General features: G+C 40.9%; 1 protein-coding gene across 7 annotated transcripts in view; it reads right to left on the reverse strand.

Annotated features, from left to right (window-relative positions):
* Positions 1–19,797, reverse strand: part of IGF2BP2 (insulin like growth factor 2 mRNA binding protein 2) — a 170,942-nt gene extending 151,145 nt beyond the window's left edge. For 2 of the 7 annotated variants that reach the window (XM_067034171.1, XM_067034166.1), the window contains exons 1-2: positions 18,068–18,122; positions 17,883–17,943 (exon numbers count right to left, since the gene is read on the reverse strand). In XM_067034171.1, the coding sequence (XP_066890272.1) occupies positions 17,883–17,928 (46 nt within the window). In that variant the 5' untranslated portion in view covers positions 17,929–17,943; positions 18,068–18,122. The other 5 variants (XM_059063727.2, XM_059063728.2, XM_067034168.1 and 2 more) reach the window with 5 other exon arrangements.
* Positions 19,798–21,171: the final 1,374 nt, after the last annotated feature.

Raw genomic sequence — 21,171 nt, forward strand, 5'->3', positions numbered from 1 at the left:
TCCCTCTCCCCCATGCTGGGATTACAACAAGAGGAAAAGTCACTGAGGAAGAATAAGAAAAAATACATTTCTTTGGGTGCATATCCACAGGCAGTCAAAATATTAGGAAAACCAACAATAATAAGAAACAGTGTAGAGTTACATATCACAGTTGGTCCTCTGAGCTCACAGAATTCCTTGTTCATGCTCACCTTTAACCTCCTAACACTTGAAAGTGATAAAAATCTGAAATAAATCTTAAACTCAGTCTCTCCACTGAGGGTAGTTGGGATGTTCTCTCTAAACTCTCTAAATAAAAAAAAAAAATTTAATACTACAATCATTTGGTTGTTTTATGAAGAAAAATGCATCAAGATCCTTAACTATGAAGAGGTCAACAATTCACTCAGAGCATAAAAAGGGAGCAAGGTAAGCAAAAGATAAAGATAAACTTCGATGGACTAGAATATATAACCTGTGTAGAAAATTTAATATTATATTTACCACTATTGGTTTTTTTTAAACAGTAGAGAAAGCATCTATCTTTTCTAACAAGCAGACACTCCTAAAGGACTCTAACATTCTATGAGCCTCAGTCTATACAAGTTCAAAAGGAAACAACTAACATTACTTTTTTTAAATTCCAAATTTATTTTATTAAAAGTTTTGGGAAAATAAAAGTTTTGGGTGTTTTGAGATTTGACACTGTTATTTAAATATAAACTTTTTTGCTTTTTAAAAATAGAGGGCTTCCCTGGTGGCGCAGTGATTGAGAGTCTGCCTGTCGATGCAGGGGACACAGGTTCGTGCCCCGGTCCGGGAAGATCCCACATGCCGCGGACCAGTTGGGCCTGTAAGCCATGGCTGCTGAGCCTGCGCGTCCAGAGCCTGTGCTCCACAACGGGAGAGGACGCAACAGTGAGAGGCCCGCATACCATAAAAATAGAATTAAAACATTTTTTTTATTCAAGTATAACTGATTTAAAATATTGTATTGATTTCAGGTGTACAGCAAAGTGATTCAGTTATGTATATATATATTTTTTCAGATTATTTTCCATTATAGGTTATTATAAGATATTGAATATATTTCCCTGTATATAGTAAATCCTTAAAGTTTCATTTCACATTAACTATCACGTTATCTGGACCTTTAAGAGAAAAGATTGACTGTGTAATGGGAAGTATACGTAAGTAAAGTAAGCATATGGAAGTAAAGTAAGCACTGGGAATCAATAAAAATTTAAAGACATCACTATTAAAATAGTATATTTTACTGAAGTCAAAGTAATTTAGGACATTCTATAGGCAAAGTTGATAGGTCTACATGAGTTTTGCACAATCCTCACACAGAATGAATCATTCAACACTGACAGGGATATATCTAGCTTTAACAACAACTCAAAAACACTAGCAAATATCTTCAAGAAATAAATGTGTAACAAAGGTAGGCACCAAAGATCTGAGGGCCTGATGTTTTGTATTTTTAGTGGGGAAGAGAACTGGCTTGTCTGATATCAAAGTGACCACTGCTTTTTGCCTGAGAAAGATTTACTCAGATTTGGTATAGTAAATAGCATATTTCTTAGAAAACCAATGATTTTAAAGAAGGGTAAATATATTTTCCTCTCGTAGACCACGGCTAACCACAGTGTGGCACAATTTTGGAGAAATCAGACCTCACCCAGTTACAAAAATAGCAAAAAGGATTCTTGCTGCTGGCAGAAAAGTGACATCTTTATCGATACTGCAAGAACAGTGTTTTAAACTTCTCAATTAGGCATTTTTTAAAAAAAATCAGCTCTTTTAGATAAGGCTGAAAGGGGAAAATTAAATTGTGTTTTATAAAATGGAAGTAACTGAAATCATTCTTCAGGGGAAGGAAGAGAAAGAGGCAAAATAGAAAAGAAAAGAAAAACAACTCAGGTTAAATACTGAATATATGACCCTGTCTAAGTACTTTGAACAATCTGGGCCTCAGTTCTCTCATCTATGAAATGAGGATGGTAGTATCTGCCTTCCTCACCTTACAAGGTGCTGTGAAAATTAAATAAGAATTATAAAAGGATTCAGTAAACTGTAATTGTTGTTACTGTTGTTTTATAAGGAATTCCAGTTTCACTCCAAAAGGAGCTAATTATAAATGTTAATACAAGGGGATTATTCTTCTCAGTGTAAGTGCCAAATCAACCAAATCTCTCTTTGACTTGCTGACTTTTCCTGATTGACTTAATTCAACCCTAGATGGTCCCCAATGATCCCTACCTCTTGGTATTCACCTTTTGAGTAGTCCCTTCCCTTCAAGTGTGGACAGAACTAGAGTCTTGTATCTAACAAACAAAATAAGGCAGAAGTGACAACGTGCAACTCAGTGACTAGGCCATAAAAGGCTGTGTGGTGTCACTCTTTCTTGGATTGCTCACTCAGGGAAGCCTGCTGTCATGTTGTGCACAGACTCACGGAGAAGCCCACACTGTGGGGAACGGAGACCTCCAGCCCACAGGCAGAGAAAGACGGAGGCCTGCCAACAACCCCAGGAGTGAGCCTCGCAGCAGATCTTCCAGCCCAGTGGAGTCTTTGGATGACTTCAGACCCGGGTGGCAACTTGACTGCAATTTCATGAAAGACGCTGAGCTAGAACAACCCAGCTAAACTGCTACATGTTCCTGATCCTAAGAAAATGTGTGCCATAATAAATGTTGGTTGTTTTAAATTGCTAAATTTTGGGGTAATTTGTATGCAGCAAAAGATTACTAATACACAGCACTTGACAGCATCTTGCTTTGCAATTAACATTTAATTTAAGATCAGTCTCTTCCTTGCTTATGAATTATCTTATCCACTGGTAAATACTGTCATTTTTGTACTTGTCAGTTTTTTCCATAATAACTTTTGAGGCTGTCTGCTTAAACTGATCATGTTTGATTTACTATATAAAAACACACCGTAAGTTTTATTCTTATATCCACCTATTATCTTGCAATAGAAGGACAGCTGCTTTCATTTTTTTCCAACAGGTTTTTCTTCTGTGATTCTCAGCAGATGTTTAATGCAATTTGGGTTATACAGAGAAAAATATCTACAGGGAAAATTGTATTTTCATGTAATCATACTGAATTTAATAGTACTAAGATTAACCTATCTTTATTTATTTTTTTTTTAGAAAACTGATTTGTAAAACCTAGTCTGGTTCCAACAAATCTAAATTTTTGCTTTCTAATACTCGTTTTGCAGCCCTGTGCAATTGCTCTTTTGCAGCTCACCTCATGTTTTAAAGAGACTTCATACCTAAAATGTCCGTGAAGGTTTCATTCTACTTAAGCCAAAAGATTAAGTCAAAAGTTTGAAGAAACCACTCACAAAAAGCAAAATCTTTGAACTGCTATCCCTCCTGCCCTGTTTGAAAATAAAGAAGGAAAAAAGAGAAAAAGAGGGAAAGAAATAAAAGTAAATTATTAGTGATATCTTATTATGATTTTAATTTTAATTAATTTATTCAAAAATATTTAATGAGTCGCTATTTCCAGGCATTCGAGATGCAATAGTGGATATAAAAAATAAGACCCAGATCGCATGGAACTTCAAATTTTTAAAATTCAAAAAACCAGCCCCCAAAATAGAGTTAGCTATTTTTGTGGAACCTATGACCATTTAGATCCATCACAAATGAGGGGAGACATATAAAATCCTGAATTCCCAGATCCTGTATGCTACTTTATTATGCCTTACCATAAATGACTTGCTAACTTTTTTTTTCGAGTGAGGCATTTAGTTCTAGTACAAACTGAAGGTGAATAAATGGAGAGAGAATCAATATTTATAAGTTTTTTCTATGTGTCATGCATGTTAATACATTGCTATATAAACTACATAGTACCATTAATTATTTAGTATTAAAATCCAATTTGACAGGTGAAATTTAGGGTCTAAGATGAAACACTAGTAAGCAACATGGTTGGGGTCCAAATTCAGTTGATTTTGATTCCAAAGTCCATGTTCTTTTCTACCCTTTGATGAGTTCTGTTCAAAGCTCCAGTAAATCATGGTGTATATTCTAAAATTCTAAGATCAAGAGCTTCTACAAAATTGCCTTTGAGAAAAAAAATATTCTATTAAAACTGTACTTTAATTCTAGTAATTACTTCTAACTTAACTTTCAGTCTTATATCAAGTAGCCGCTTTCAGAAGAGCTCCATTTGGATATCTCACATGACATCAAACTCAACATATCCAAAATGTTATTTCCTTCTTAAAAGCTACTCTCTCCCCAAGGTTCTCTTTTTACCATGGCATCACTCTCACCTTGCAATTCAATCTACTTACCTATCACTAAGTTGTCCACTCTATTATGCCTTACCATAGATGACTTGCTAACTTAATGTTCTCCAAGACAAGGGCTTTACCTTACCATTATGGTGATCACTAATGGGCTATTTCATTATGTATGTAAATTATAGAACGAAAAGATACATTTAAAAAATGCTAATTCCAACTGTCAGAGAAGTTTTTTGTTTTTCTTTTCTTTTCTTTTTTTTAAAAAAGGTCCCTTAGGCAATTGGCAGTTCTCATTTAGTTTGGCCTTAATGAGTATTTACCCAGGGCCCAGAAGCAGAATCCATATGGCCTTCAATTTCCTCAACTTAAATACAAGAAAGTGCAACAGTAACCAAAACATTTTTCAAACATATTTAAAAGCATATTTTTTCACCACCAAATTTTCCTACCAAGTACACTCTATGCTTTTAAAACTACCTGCCTTTATATCAGATGTTGATTTATAGGCAGAACTCAAGTTCTTATTTTTAAAAATGTTTGCTGGACATACAAGAATCATATTTTCTTAGGAAATGGTTTAAAAACATTATAGTTGGCCTAGTGTTTAATTGAAGAAGAATTCAGACTGATATGGAAACATGTTCCTCCAATTATATGAAAATAGAGGCTTATTTTTTTCTCATGAACATGTATTCTGAAATACTATATAAACTTATAAGAGTGTCACATATTCAGCATATGTACATTCTATATTTACCAAAGGATTTTAGATGGGTAAATACAACAGAAGCAAAATAAGATCTCTACATAAACATAAAACTATAGGGTACTCTTTAATGGAGAAAATAATTATTCCAGAAAACTAGACGAAGGATGGTTGCTCTGAGACCTAATTTTAGTTTTGAGCTTCCAAACAGCTATCATCATTAGATAAGAGACATACTAGTTTATCCAGTTTATCAAGAGAAGGACTTTCCCCTCTCACTCACTGACAGCCTTAAAGGTAAGAGATACTAAACATAACAGAGTGTTTTCAACAATATTTTGAAGAGGATGCAGACTTTCATGCGGCTGAGACTGCAAACTGGCAACCCATGAGCCAGATTAACCTGCTCTCTTCTTTGACTCTCAGTGTCTCCAAAAATTTTTCAATGGTTGAAAAATTTAAATATTTAAAATAAGAACTCTGACTTCTGGTTGGAGCTAATAGCTACCCCTCCTACACTCCATAGAACACCCCACCTTTGCCACCGCTTATATCATCTGCAGGAATCTAAGTGTGGACCCCTGTAAATATATGGGGGTCTATTAGAACAGTCTTACTATAAATTAAAACTTGAGCGCATACTATGAAATCATCAATCTCTGAAGACCAATCTGCAGGAAGTTAGAGTGGTGAAGCATAGGGGCATGGAGGAGAGCTCAAAGGGCAGTGTCCCAGTCTTCCTCTCCCTCAGGACTATAAGGACTTCCCCCAAGAGTCTTTGGCCGTAAGTCAAGAAATCATCGAAAAAATAATACATATTTTTGGAAGTAATATCCTGTTTTTGAACACGAATCATACATGCAGGACTGATAATGAAGAAGTGCACATTAGAGTATAATGGCTCATGTCCCTTCTGATTTGTTGGGCATCCACTCTACCCAGGTGAAAATATTTTGAAGATCACCTCTGTGTTCATGGAACCCCAACACACACAACAGATAAAAGTAGGGCTGCTCTGCTTGAAGAAGGGGTAGGAAGGCCATCCTGCTTGCACCTCCTAAAGCAAAAACTTGTTCTTGATGAATGAGTGGGTCCCATGTCACCAAACCCATCACTGTACAAAGTCAGCTGACTCTAATGGCTCTGCCCAGAGCTAGAGTACAATTATTGCCCAAGGAGCTCCCTGGAAAGTTCCTGAAGGGCAAACAATCTGTGCTGTTGATTGTAGAAAAATCCATAGATTTAGTAGTCTGGCATGCAGTTGGCAAAGCAAACAGTTGTTACTAAAGCGAAAGTGACAGAAGATGGAAGGCCATTCCACAGGATTCAGAAGTAAGGGAGGCAGGGTCTAAACTTTCCTCAGGAAAGAGCTTTGCATCTGCTAGAATACCTGGTCAAGAAAGGGATGGACTCAAGGCCCAGAATTACATACTACAGGACAGATACTTCCAAACTGTTTTTTCAAAGCAGCAAGCCCCTCTGCTAATCCAAATTCTAGACCAAACTCCAATATATAAATCGCAGCTGTCTTCCAATTGAAAGGTTGGTGAGAAGACGATCCCCCAGGTACATATGTCCACTCCCTCTTCCCATAAATTTGGCATCTCCTCAGAATCCTAAGGCTCCATGGAATACTCTGTTAAAAGCACTGCTGTGGGGAATAAAACATGTGACTCTGGCCTGGAAATTTTTAAGGCAGGTATTAACACCTTGACCATGATTGTTATAGGTGAACTAAAGCCACAAATCATTTTCAATATCAGAATTATTGTTTTGAAATCACTATTGAAATAGACACATATGGCAAACCATTAATACAAAAATCAATGAACCAAAGAGCTAACTCTTCCCTGGCAAACCTCTTAAGATGTATAAAGAATTACATTAGAAGCAGCCACCTGTTCTCAGTCTTTTATAACCCTTACAACAAAATTCCTTTTTAACTTATCTACTTCATAAACCTAAATCCCTGTCTTTATTTCAAATAATGGAGCCACCAGCGCCTTTGTCATTTCAAATCTTTTGTGAAGAAAAAAACAAATAAAATCTAAATTTTTAGAAAATATTAAGCAACTAAAAAATTGAAAGAATATTAACCAACCAGCAGTTTGTTTTTTATTCCTTAGAAAGGAGATTAAACCTTATATTTTAAAAAATCTGAGCCTAAAACCTAGTTTCTCGGGCTTCCTTGGTGGCACAGCGGTTAAGAGTCCGCCTGCTAATGCAGGGGACACAGGTTCAAGCCCTGGTCCGGGAAGATCACACATGCCGCGGAGCAACTAAGCCCGTGCGCCACAACTACTGAAGCCCGCACACCTAGAGCCCGTGCTCCACAACAAGAGAAGCCACCGCAGTGAGAGGCCGACGCACCGCAGTGAAGAGTAGCCCCCTCTCTCCACAACTAGAGAAAGCCCCCGCGCAGCAAGGAAGACCCAACGCAGCCAAAAATAAATAAATAAAATTTATTTTAAAAAAACACAAAACCTAGTTTATAAAGATCCTTGATTTCATCATCTTTAGCAGCAACACAACTCGGGGAATTTTAAAAAGCTTAGTTTTACAAATTCAGTGTCCATGATTTGAAGACATCACTATCAGTCTGAAGAGAAGGGGAAAAAAAAGAGTATAGCTGGATCCAGGAGAAAGGCCAGGTTATTTACGCACCCACAAATTTTTTTTCTGTTCTTCAATGGTTGTTGTTGTTAGTAGATTTTTTTCCTTTACAAAGAATAAACACAAATCCACTTCAGGGGGGAAAAAAAGTAGCCTAAACTTTCAGCACCGGGAAATTCCATCCCAAGTTTTCAACTACTCACAAAAGCTTATGAGGGTTGACCCCCAGGACTGTGGAGACCATGGAGGAGTGTGTCTGTGGCACATTCCGAGGAAGCGTGAGCCACAGAGCCCATACATTCCAGCACACTGAGCAAGCACACACACGCCTCCCCACTTCCCCAGACTCCGCCAGCGAGGGGGCACCAGGCTGGAGGCGGGCCCCACACACCAGGCACCTTCCAGTCCTGCCCAGCCATCCCTGCGGAAGTACAAAGGGGAAGGAGAATAAGAGAGAGGAACTGGCCAGTGTAGGGCCTCAAAGAAAGAAATATAAGACCGTTTGTGGGGCAGGCCAACCACATACTCTAAGGGTTTTTTAAAGTCAAAGAACAACTTGTGTGAGACTCCTGGTCCTGCTACCACCAATGGAATCACTTACTGTCTCCTACCCACCACCAGTGAGTACCAGTCTTTCTCACATGCTCTGGAATTACAGACCGTACAAGCTGCACGACAAAGTTCAGTCACCTATGCTTCTACGGCTACCTGTATCCTTTCTCCCTTCCTCCATCCCTCTTTCCTTCCTTCCTTTCCTCCTTTCTTCCTCCTTTCTTGCTTCCCTCCTCCCTCCCTTCTTAATAATTGAGGAGGTTAAACTCCAGTTTTTCAGTGTTATACTCTTTCATCATCTACCTCCAACTCTCTCACATAAAGATGCACAAACACTTTTACTCCAAAACCTTATCTACACAATGAAGAGACAAAACATCCATTTTTCAAATATGCATTGTTAAAATCACAAAGATCAAGAGGGACTAAAGTAAAAGGTCTCCACATAACAAAAACTATATAGCCTGTCCTCACGTGAGCTTTTTCGAAATAGCCTCTATTTCATGAGTTGGTCTGAGGTTAACCTGTCCACAGAACCACCATTCAATGAAATATTTTTTTGCTTTACTTTCAAAGAGAAAGAGTAAAAAAGAAGATATAAATGTGGTAATAAAAATCTTTTCTGATAATATTCTTGACTGAGAAAAGCCATTATTTTTCATCTCATAATAAATTTTTTTCATAAAATTACATTTTTATCAAAAAAGCACCACCTCGGGCTTCCCTGGTGGCGCAGTGGTTGAGAATCCGCCTGCCAATGCAGGGGACATGGGTTCGAGCCCTGGTCTGGGAAGATCCCACATGCCGCGGAGCAACTGGGCCCGTGAGCCACAATTACTGAGCCTGCGCGTCTGGAGCCTGTGCTCTGCAACAAGAGAGGCCGCGATAGTGAGAGGCCCCTGCTTGCCACAACTAGAGAAAACGCTCGCACAGAAACGAAGACCCAACACAGCCATAAATAAATAAAATTAAAAAAAAAAAAAAAAAAAGCACCACCTCTATATCTACAAAGCAAAATTCTTGTATATCTCATTGCGTTGGTAGTATAATTGTATCTCAAGTCCTATTTACTAAAAAAAAAAAGTCATGAATGCATAATATGCTTAAGTAGTATATCAAAAAGAATATACAAATCTTTCTACTCCCTGTGCTTTCAGAATCTTTCATTGTCAAAAAGGTTTAAGGGCTTCCCTGGTGGCACAGTGGTTAAGAATCCACCTGCCAGTACAGGGGACATGGGTTCGAGCCCTGGTCTGGGAAGATCCCACATGCCACGAAGCAACTAAGCCCGTGTGTCACAACTATTGAGCCTGTTCTCTAGAGCCTTCGAGCCACAGCTACCGAAGCCCACACGCCTAGAGCCTGTGCTCCACAAGAGAAGCCACCACAATGAGAAGCCCGCGTACAGCAACGAAGACCCAACGCAGCCATAAATTAATTAATTAATTAAAAGGTTTAAAATTTTCTAATGTTAATAAGATGAACCACTCTATAGAAGATAATTTGCAAGAATCCTGTATTTCCGTCTCCAAATCATAGACACTTTTAAAAATATACAGATAAAAATGAAAGCATGCCACACTTTGTGCAACACTCTAGGTCCTACACAAAAAAGTCTGAGGTGTTTTTTTCCAGCATTTAAAAAAAGTATCTGGGCCAAAGGCATAAATACAGACCCTCCCTACCCGCCCCACCCCACTGCATACATATGTTTTTTATACTTAACTTTCAACCACAATGATTTTTTTAAAATCTTTTTACCTTTAAGTAATTACTAATGCCTCTACTATAGGTCTACTTCAAGAAAGTTTCTTCAAATTATGACTAACACTTTCAGTTGTTTTTCAGTTACACTAAATTAAAAATATACTAAACTTCAGTCCTTTATCTTCCTCAGCATATCTGTTGTATACATGTAAACTTTAGCTCCAATTCTGAGTTAGGAAAAACATACAAAGTTATTCTATTACCTATGTACACATTATCACAACTTCCTACTTTATTGCTAGGATGCTGTTACTGTATACAAATTAGATGGTAAGCAAGGGTAAGACGCCCACTGCTTCTCTGAAGCAGGTTTGGTCGGGTAGAAGAAGGAGTTGCTTTGGAGTCCAAAGCTTTACAGCCCTATCTGTGAAAGGGATGAAATTCAGATCTCTCTCGGCTGTATACAAAAAAATATGGAGAAGGCCTAGTCCAATGCCTAGCACATTAACTACTCAGCAAGTATTAGTTACCTTTCTTCCTTTTCCCCAACTTCTGAGTCAGAATGCCACAGAACATGCAATACCCCACTCTGGGCTCTACTAAGTTAAAGAAATGAAATGCCTAGGGAGATGGAAATAATCTTCTTTCACTTACCTTTTTCTTGATAATCCTTCCTCTCTTCCACCACCACCATAAATATGATACTACACAAAAGTTAAAGGAAATGAGGATAAATGCTGGAAAACTTCACAATTGAGGGGAAATGGACTGCTCTTCACATGCTTAGTTATTTAGTATATGCTTCTGAGTGACTATATCATTAATGAGGAACTCAGAGAACTTTAGGGATGCTATCCTATTAACATTCATTTCACTCTCACAGGAGAGGCCAAAGGCCATATTCTGTACATAAAGTGAATCAGAGAGAGAGACACCAAATCTCAGGAAAGACTTGGCAGCTACCAGGCAAACACTTAAACCAAAGCAGTCCTGCCCTCTAGCAATGGCTTGGCTGAAACCTGGGACGAACCCACCCAAGTGATTCCTTGAGCTTGATTTTCCTTTACCATGTGGCTCATGGTCTTGACCAGGGCTACCTGTGTAATCTGTGTGGCTCAGCTGTTGAAACATCTTTCTCGGCAATGTCCTATGTCATAACACAAGGAATGCAACCACTGAAAAAAGCAATGTAACAACAACATCAAGATCCAACCTGCTTGGTTAGGCACACCCCACTTCTGTCTGTGGGCAAGCATAGTGATACTGCCAGTAATTTTAAAATGACCTCGGTTTCTAATATTTTTCCTAAAAACTATAACAAAGTACAGATCATTTGGATTGATTAAGAATAAGATCATTGCAAAGGATGATTCACAAACAAATCTATATTTATATCTTTTCATCACTCTTGAATGGCAAACTTTGAACCTTACAACACTTTTGGATAACTTCTTTAATTAAACAAAGTAAATGTAGGTGAAGTACGCTGCACTGAGAATCAGAAGTTCTAACCCTAGCTTTACTATTTAATAGTAATGTGACCTTAGGTAAATTATTAAATTTCTCTGAGACTGTTTTCTCATCTAAAAAAAGGAATAATATTAACTGTCCTTTCTTCTTCACATAATTATTATTTAGAATAAATGAAATAATGTGTTGAAGAGGCTGAGATATTATCAGTACTATGTGAATATGAGATGCAGGCACATAAATATACATTTATCTAGTATTATTTACATGTCAACACATGGAATCATGAAATTACCTTTCTGATCACATTTAAAACAAAAATTAATAGTCCAAGCTTCCCCCATAAGGCAAATCCTCACATGGTGGTACACATTAATTGTATGATAATAAGAGAAACTGAAAATATCATTCTCATTGCTATCGTCCCATACAGATACAGATTATCCTGGTCATTAGGTACAACATTTATATAGACAGATAGAAGAAAGTCTAAAACAAGCATCAGAACTCTTAATTGTCATTTAATGGACTTGCTGAAATACCTATTTTATGAAATATTCTTGATAATAAACAGAATGGGAATATTCTAACTAAATCTTCACATTTTAATAAATAAAGTATAGAACAGATAATAGGAAATCCAAGAATAAACAAAACACATCTCCAAAATGTAAGCTTATTATTTAGTGAGATCCAGAGGCTTGGGGAAGAAACATATCTATTAAATGATGAACATCATTTTGGACTTGATTGCCTGCTATTAACGCAAAAGTATCCATTTTCTCTGGTCTACTTATTCAACACCTCAACAGGCCATCAAACACTAAACCAAATTAAAGAAACAGTAATTATATTCTCCCTCCTCTCTGGAAGCCAAAGTAACAAAATCTGAATTTTTCTGTAAAAGAAAATAATTTTTCTTCACTATTTTATGGAAAGACCAGACTAAAGTACATGATCAAAACAGGAAAAGAAAAACCTTAAAAATAATGCTCTGAGCACTCTGCAATTTTGTTGCCCAAAATAGAACCCATACAGTCCATGCCACCAAATGAAAATTACAAGTTTGTAAGCATGAAGTCAAATTATAAAGTAAAATATTTTTTAAAATATTTTAATGGTGATAAATGAAAGGAAAGACTGTTATCTTTACTGGTAGGTGTTTGTTGTTTACTTGCTATTATGTTTTCTTCAGTGATAGTGTTTTGAATGACTACCCAAACTAATTTGAACTTTAATTTGAGTGTAAAAAGGACAAACCTTGCCTAACAAATTACTTGGGCAAGTTTTGTTAAACAGAACTCTCCCATTCTTCAAATTAAGAAGTTAATCATAACCTTTGGAAATTATGCTTTTGACTAAAATTTTTAGAAAGCTGGTTTAAAAAATTGGTTTAGCCAAACCCCACCACTTTCTTCTTCAACACCAATAAGAACACTGAAGACATTTTGGTGGCATTTAAATATAATTTTTTAAAAAATATTTTTGAAATTTATTATTCAACTTTTTTAACAGCCTCCAAAGAAACCAGCTCAATACTATGCTTCTTCTAATGAAATTGATTCTCTCAGAGTACTTTTGTTATGCAAAATAATACATGTCTTCCACAGTACAGAATTTCTAAATGAAAATGCATATTCAAATCTTAAATCTTCTATAGAAAATCAAAGCCTACACAAAATCACTTGCCAATTCTCTTACTGAGAGGGGACATCCAAGCAAAAGTGAAGGAGAGTAAATTTCCCACAGAATGGTCCTTCCAGTAGCATGCTCACTGAAGAAGCCACTACAGGTGTCTGTGCCCTGGCTCCCACAAGGTTAACCACCTGCAAGAGTTATGCATCACTCAAGGCACATATTATTGCACTTGACTCCCTTTATTTACAAGGTTCAAACATCTAGCAATTTTCATTTGCCTTGTCAGCACTAAAATCCAGAACATTTGTTGTTTAAAGATATCCTCCTCTTCCCTCTTGATACCATCTGTCTGAAACTACTGTCTCCCATAAAACACACACACGTGCACACACAGACACGCACGTGCACGCACACACACCCACCCATGTGCACACACCCCGCTGAACCACAGAGATGATACACTTAAGCTTAAATTACGTCCTCTAACAACTGACCAATTGCTCATCTACTTTTGAGGATTTCATTGGCAGACTTGGAAGAGTGATTCAGGAGACAGCAAATATTTAGAAAGTTGAAAGTATCAAATATGTATAAATAGTTCTTATAGAAATCTGATTTTCATAACTTTTTGACTTTTAATAAATGTGCCCAAGTTACTACCATTTTATGCACATTTCAATGTCATTTACATTCCCCCCATTTAAAAAACTGGAACAACCTCTGTAAAATAAGAAACATTTACTCAAAATAATAGTGAAATGTTGATTTTGATATGTATTAGTTCTAAATCTTCTAATGTCCTTTAAAATTTTTCTTCTTAAAGAAAATATACTGTACTTTAAATCATTATGTATAAAAGGTGTTCTACAAATATTATTAATCCTCTCTCATCTTCTCTATATAAATGATAATCTCAGGCTAACATAATAAAAAACAAAACTCTGAGACCATTCCTTACTGGTCATCTTATACCCAGCCATAATTACTAAGAAACATTATTATTAAAAAAAACACAATTTGACAAATGTATTACATATCACCAAATCATCTTTCAGAATTAACGTTTATGTGTTCAGCCATCTAGTACTTTTATAAATCACTACAATATAATTTAAAATTGATATGAATTTGGCAAATTGGAAAATCAAGCCCCATATAACATCTATTTTGATTTGTAGATTTCAATGGCTTTTAATATTTAACCAAATAACGTAAAAAACATCAAATGACCAGTCTTTTAAAAACACAAACTAGAATTTTAAACCTGAATTACCAAGTAATTTTTTTCTTTATTGCTTCTATTTTAATCCCAACTCTTCTCTCTTAAAGGTCATGAAAATGTGTAATTTTCTATGGCATTACCTAGAACCCCATAAAAAAATTACTAGCCTTTTTTAAAAATGGGAAACTAAATGTCCAACTCAAAGACAAATCAAAACTAACCTTAGAGTAATATATATATGCGTGTGTATGTGTGTGTACATATATATATATATAAAATATCCACACATGGAATCTATACAATTAAATCCAGGCCTTAATTTCTAATTCAACAAATTCTTGAAATAGGGTACCATATTAACCTAATAAATTCTTTTCTGTTGCTACAAAATTAAAAATTGATCCATCAAAAGCCTTTGTTGCAGGGAGGGCTTGAGGTTGGGTGGTTGGGTTTTTTTTTTTTCTTTTTGGTATTTAATTCAACTATACACAATGTAGTACATACAAGCAAAACACAATTGAGATACTGTTTTCTTTAAATTCCTATAGGAGACCAAATTCATTTGCATTGGAGAGAACACAATTACTGATTTTTAACTCATGAAAGACAAATTCATAGCTTTTTCCTACACTCCTCATAGTATTCTCACCATCTCAGTGAAAACATGTCTAGCACCACTTAGTTACTTCCTAGAAGTGGGCAGAAATTGCATTTTTCAAAGTTTTGTTTCTCACAGAATCATTCAACTTTAGTTACAAAGCACATTCAGGTTAGCGTATGTCTTAGCTCAAAATAATTTATGCAGTGTGTGTGCATGTGTGTAGATACATATAGTATATAATTTTTTTAAAAACTAAACTCTCATCAACATCAAAAATGAAATTTCTATCAAGGAAGTTTCCAGAACTTTTACAGCCCTTTGTCTCTTATTCCTTAAGAAATCTTTGATTCATATATGCTACCAAGAAATGCGAATAGAGAAAAAAGAATCAAAGATTTTTATTCAACAGAGACTGAAGCCAACTTAGAAAGAAAAATAGATGGTTTGTACATGGTTTACATTACAATAATTTGTATTTAATAAGAATGAAGCACATGTGGCAAAAGAAAAAAGAGTTTTCTACTTCTAAGTGACCCTGAGAAAATAATACTATCTAGGTCTGTCTACAAAAACAGCACATATAAAATAATGCTAGAATGATATTTAACAAAAGATCCAATTGGTAAGCAAATGGCATGCCAATATTTTCATAACTTAAGATAAAAAACATCTCCTCCCAAGTATCATTAGGTTAAAAAAATCTACTTGGAATATACATGTTAAAAATGATTCTTGAGAACAGAAAGAAATCAGAACAATATAAAGAAAATGAGCACTCACTTGTGGAATGGTTTTTTAAGTAAGCAAGCAATGAGGATGAATTGTTTTCTTCACATTTTCACTTCTACTAACACAAAAACCACATATAGAACTGACTGAAGGCCAACAAATGTACTTTTAACTTGTTAGTTTTCATGGAAGTGCAATAAAAGAACACCAAAATAGTCACCATATAACATAAAAGCTTTGGTTTCAAATGTCACAGTACCCTGTTTTTTAGAGTCCCCTCCGTGGTGGAGCCCTGTACATGAGAACACACAGCTGCCTCCTCCCAGGAGTCTGAGCTCAGTACACAACACCAGGCATCAGCTCTCTCTCCCTTAGCCTGCAGTACCAGTAACTAATTTCTACATTTTAAACTAATAAAGGAAAAGGAAGAAAGATCAAAGCTATCCAATCAGAAATGAAGCAGCCCTCTACAGCAGCAGCTTATGCATACATTTGGCATGTCAGACATCTTCAGAGTAGTGAATCATACACAGCGCATTTCAATCTACCTCCTAGGTATTTCATATTACCCACAGTGTTCAAAGAAATCATGTACCAATAGAGCTGTATAAGTCCTAGATTGCTCTTTATTTAATTAATACTAAAAATTTGGGACAAGCTTTTAATTCTGAACTCTTATATAAACACAGCAAAATCATCTAAATAACCCTCCAGCTAACAGCAAATAACCTCTGTATTTTAAAAGAAAAAAGTTAAAACGTAATATATTTGTAAGAAGTTTCAAGAGACGTTAATAACTTTAGATAAACTAGAATTTCACTTACATTGCAACATTAAATAATATACTTTGCAACATGAAATGAGACACCAACTAACCAAAGTTAAAATTCTACCGATTTTTACTAATTATAACAAAAAAAAACCCCTCAAAACAATTATACAGCCAACAGAATTAGATATTTATAGAAACATAACCCATCAAATATTTTGGGTGGTTCTTTCAAACCTTGTTCAATATGTTCATCCAATATTCAAGATGAGTAATTTTAACTTAAATAGTTAATGTATCAAAAAGCTTCAACTTCGATTTCTCAAGCAAAAAAAATTCTTTGTAAGAAAAGCATAAACTTAAACTACTTAATTAAAACATTAATCAGTTGCACATTACATTTCTTCCTAGGGAGAACTAGCTTAATATTACACATGAAACTGCAAATCATAACTTTTACCTCTTTTTTTTAAAGTTATTAAGTAGTTTTCTGATATGCCACTGGAATCATTGGCAAACAAAAGATATTCTGTTGCTTAGTTAAAACATATCTGGAAATGCGCACACATTTTTAGAAACCCTTTAAGCAAAACATCTATGTATTTAACAATTGGGATAGTTTGTTTTAAAATCTATTCAATCCTGGCAAAAATCAAGTAAATGGTTACACTATTGAGAATCACAAACTGTAAAGGTGGTAAGTCAAAGACTTCACTTAGTTTCCAATTCAGCTACTTAATGACTAATGGTGAAGAAATTTATGTGAATGGGATATAAACTAAGTTACAACACATAGAAAAAAAATCTAGAATGAGTAATAAAGGGCCCAAATTTAAAGTCCACAATAAACTTTAAACAAAGATGTTCTCCCTCATTCTCTCCTCACATTCTCATGTAAGCAAATCACTGTGGAGAAATCCAACCTCCACAAAACTTTTTAGTCCTTCATTAACAACAGTGCACTTAAATATAATTATAGATTTCACAGTGATATCTGTTTAGCCTCAAACATATCTTAAAAGCAACAACAACAAGAAAACGCTCAGAAGCAATATTCAGTAGTCTCAGTGACTAAAAAAGTCTGGCTTTTAACTGCCACCCAATCCAAACAACCTACTTGTTTAAAGCACTATGCAAAAATATCGACCCCTTGCTGAATTATTTTATAATTCAACACTAAGGTATCTAAAAGAGAAAACTAATTAATCGCAATAATCGCGAAGTTTAGTTAAGCAATTTAGCTGACACAGTAAATATTTACTCTTAACATCTCACAGGAAGTCTTGACAAGCATTTGTTGCCATTGTGCTGGGGGGCAGGGGTGGGTGTGACGGGTGGGAGGCAAGTTTTCATAAACAAGTTAAACGGTCCCAGCGAATTTAACACAGCTAGTGTTCGCCACCCACCCCCAATAAGGCACCAGATATTTTCCAAGTACAGTAAACACCTTATATAATGAAAGTAAAAAATGTAGCTTTCTAAACTATTTTAACTCCACTACAAAATCAAACAAACGCCTTTTAAAAAACTATACAAGCACATTTTTAAAAACTGAGTGTATTTTTTTTTTTATTTAGACGTAAGACGAATCACACAAAAAAACTAAGCAAAATATATTTACCTGAGCTTTTTGGAGACTGAGTAATCAACTTCCATGATTTTCCCATGCAATTCCACTTTACCTTTAAAACAGAAATTAAAGCACTCAGAACCTTCCTGCGATCAAACCGGTGGGGGGCTAGGAGGGGCACGCACAGAACTCCACGCTCCGGCTCCGCCTTCGGGCGCCCTCAAGGGGTCTCCTACCCCGCTCGAGCTGGGCAAACTTGGTTCCCAGTGGAGAAAAAAGGTGGGCGTCCCGTGTCGCCTCGTTCCCCGGGGCGAGGTGGCAGGGGTGCGAGCCCGGATCCCTACCCCAGGTATAGCTGTGGGTGGCATTACCGGAAAAACAAATTTAATAAAGAGCGGCGCCAATTTGAAAGGATGAGCTCATTTGAAACTCAAGCTGCAGGGCTGGCGCGGCCCCGCTCCTCTCTGGGCCCCCACCTCTCCATTGCGCTAATCCGGGCTCCGAAGGCTCCGCTGCGCTCCCCTCCCTGCCCTCTCCTCCCGGTGGCCCTGGTGAGACACGCCGAAGCCCCCCGGGGGCCGCTTCCGCGAGAGCCGGGTCCCCGCCTGCTTCTGGTCACCTTGGCCTCGCCGCCGCCCCGCCCCCACCCCGCGCGCCGGTGGGGAAGGGGCTCTGGCCGGGCCGAGGTTCGGGGGGCGCAGGCTCGTGGCCTGGGGGCGAGCGCGGCTCCGAGCGGTGCGTGTGCGGGAGGGAGAGTTGGTGAGTGCGCGCGCGCGCGAGTGTGTGTGTGTGTCGCTCTCCGTCTCCCGTCTGGGCTCCAGCGCTCTCGCGGGCCCCCCGGTCGCCTCTTTCTCGGTTCTCAGTCCGGGCCCCCACCGAGTTGAGACAGGGCACCTCGTAAAAAGGTGCTTCTGGCCGAGCGGGAGGCGGGGGGACAGGCGGCGGAAAGCCCCCAGCCCCGAGTTCTTCTCAATAAAATCGGACAAAAAATTCAGAGAAAAATAGGAGCGCTTGAGAGACAAGCGAGAAGGGACTGAGGTTCGGGAGAGGACCGAGAGAGATGTGCCGTCGTGCAAAGGCGGGGTAGGGGGAGCCCCGAAACCTCGGAGGGGATCGTCAGGGTGGCGCCGAGGGGGTGCCAAAAGTGGGGGACCGCGGGGCGAGCTGGGGAGGGGGCTCGAAAGGAGAGTGCGGCTCAGGGGACGCCAGAGGGCGAGAGGTCCTAGGCACGAGGCACGGGAAGGGGTAAGGTCCGGTCAAGGGAGAAGGACATTCAGGGTTTGGGGGTGGGGGTCCCTGACAAAAGGGGTAACGGGAAGGTCAGGGAAGAAGGGGAGACGGAGGCTCTCTAAGGATGGGGGTGGGGAACTCTGGAAAGCAACTCGGGGAGCCGGAGGAACAAGGGGTGCCCCGGGAGAGCGAGAGAGCCTTAGGAACCCTAGAGGAGGCTCGGGGGTCGCCCCAGGGCTGCGGCTGGGAGGGCAAGGGGTGAGTCCGGAGCCGTGGGGGGAGGGGAGCGGGCCGTCCCAAGAGCGGGCCGGCGGTGAGAGTTGAAGGTCTGGTGCGTGGAAGTGAACGTGCGGGCGCTAAAGCCCCCGCCGGGCGCCGCCCGCAGGGCTCGGCCTCCCTCCGGGCGCCGTCCCGGCCTGAGCTGGGCGAGGCGGGGGGAGGGGGACAGCGCCGACTGCTCACCCGAGAGGGTCTCGATGGCGCGGATGGCCCAGTTCTGGTCGGGGTAGTCCACGAAGGCGTAGCCGGACTTGAGCAGGACCTGTCCCGCCAGGGGCAGCTTCCTGTCCCCGAAGAGCTGCCGGAGGTCGTCGGCAGTGACGGCGGGGCTCAGGTTCCCGATGTAAAGCTTGTTCATCATCCGTCTCTTCCCCGAGAGCCCGCGGCTCCCCCGGCCCGGTACCCGGCGCTCCTCGCCTCCTCCGCTGCCCTCGTCTCCCCTCCTCCTCCTCCGCCCCCCCTCCCCGCCCTCCGCCCGCCCGCCACCCACCCCCACCCTCAGCCTGGCTCCCCCCACCGCGGCCGGCCCGGCCCGCCCGGGGGCAGAGGCGGAGGCGGGGACTCGGCGCGGCTGCCTCCTCGGGGCAGAGTCCCGGGCCGGGCGGCGGCGCGCGGACAAAGCGCTCTCTCTGCCTCCCTCTCTCCCTCTCAAGGCGGTGGCGGGAGGAGGAGCAGCGGCGGGCGGCGGCAGCGCACCCCGCGTGTGTCTGTGTGAGAGTTTGTACGGGCGTGTGCGCAGCCGAGAGTGAGCGAGCGAGCGCCCCCTCCCCGCCCCGCTGCGCCCCTTGCCTCGCGCCCCCCGCGCTCCGAGCGGCTACCAGGACTTATGCCCCGCGCCGGGCGGGCGGAAGCGGGTCGCGGCCTGGGGTTGGGGCTCCCGGGAGCCCGAACCCCGGGCAGGCGCGGCGCGGAGGCCGGGCGAGCCGTGGGGAGGGGAAGGCGCGCCCCGGGCGCGGGTGGGAATGCGCGAGGGGGAGCGGCTGGGAGCCGCAGGCGTAGGAGGGCGAGGGGCTGTGGGAGAGCGTAGAAAGGGGTGTGCGCAAGGTGGACCGGATGTGAGGGCGCGGCTGCAGGGCCGGCTGGAAGGTGTGTCTCGGAGGTGAGAAGCGAGGGCAGGCTGGGAGACCACAACTTTCGCGGCGAGTTGGCCGAGTCCGGCTCCCTGCGCGTTCCCGGGCGGAGCGCTCGCTCGGAGACCCGCTCCCCGCCCCACTCTCCCGGGTAACCGGGCGGCGCGTGTGGTCGAGGGAGCGCGGACGGGGGTCGGGACGCTTGGAGCCCAGGACCGGCCGGGCCCTCACGGACCTTGCACCCCGGGGAAGTTGCTCCGGCCCGGGGCCTCAGTTTCCCGGCCCGCGAGGGGAGAAGAAAGGCCAGAGCGGAGCAACGTCCCCTCCGCCCGCACCGCGTGCGCCCGGAACCTCGCGGCCGGCGGCAGCCTGACGTTGGCAGCTGCTCTCTATTCTGGGAAGTGCCTAGGGCTTCCCGAGCCACCGCTGCGAAGCCAGGTGGCGGGTGGGGAGGCGAGCGAGGAGGGGGCAAGGACTGCAGCCGGGAGGACTGACGCTTGCTGCTAGGCTTCGAGGCCGGGTTCAGTACCCCCGCCGGGGTGGTGGGAGGAGAGGGTGACTGGAAGTGGAGGCGCTCAGGCGGTGTAGGAGTTCCCCGAGCATTGGGAAGGGCCCGGAGAGGAAAGAGGTCCTTCCAAGCGGAGGAAACAACGTGACCGACGGAAGAGGCAGGGTTGGGATGAGAGCAGCCCGAGCCGAGGGGCTAGGGAAGGAGCCAGACAGGCTGGAGACCGGTTGTGAGTTCTGGGGCTCGGCTGGAA

The sequence above is a fragment of the Kogia breviceps genome, chromosome 5 (assembly GCF_026419965.1).
Source record: "Kogia breviceps isolate mKogBre1 chromosome 5, mKogBre1 haplotype 1, whole genome shotgun sequence".
Lineage (NCBI taxonomy): Eukaryota > Metazoa > Chordata > Mammalia > Artiodactyla > Physeteridae > Kogia > Kogia breviceps.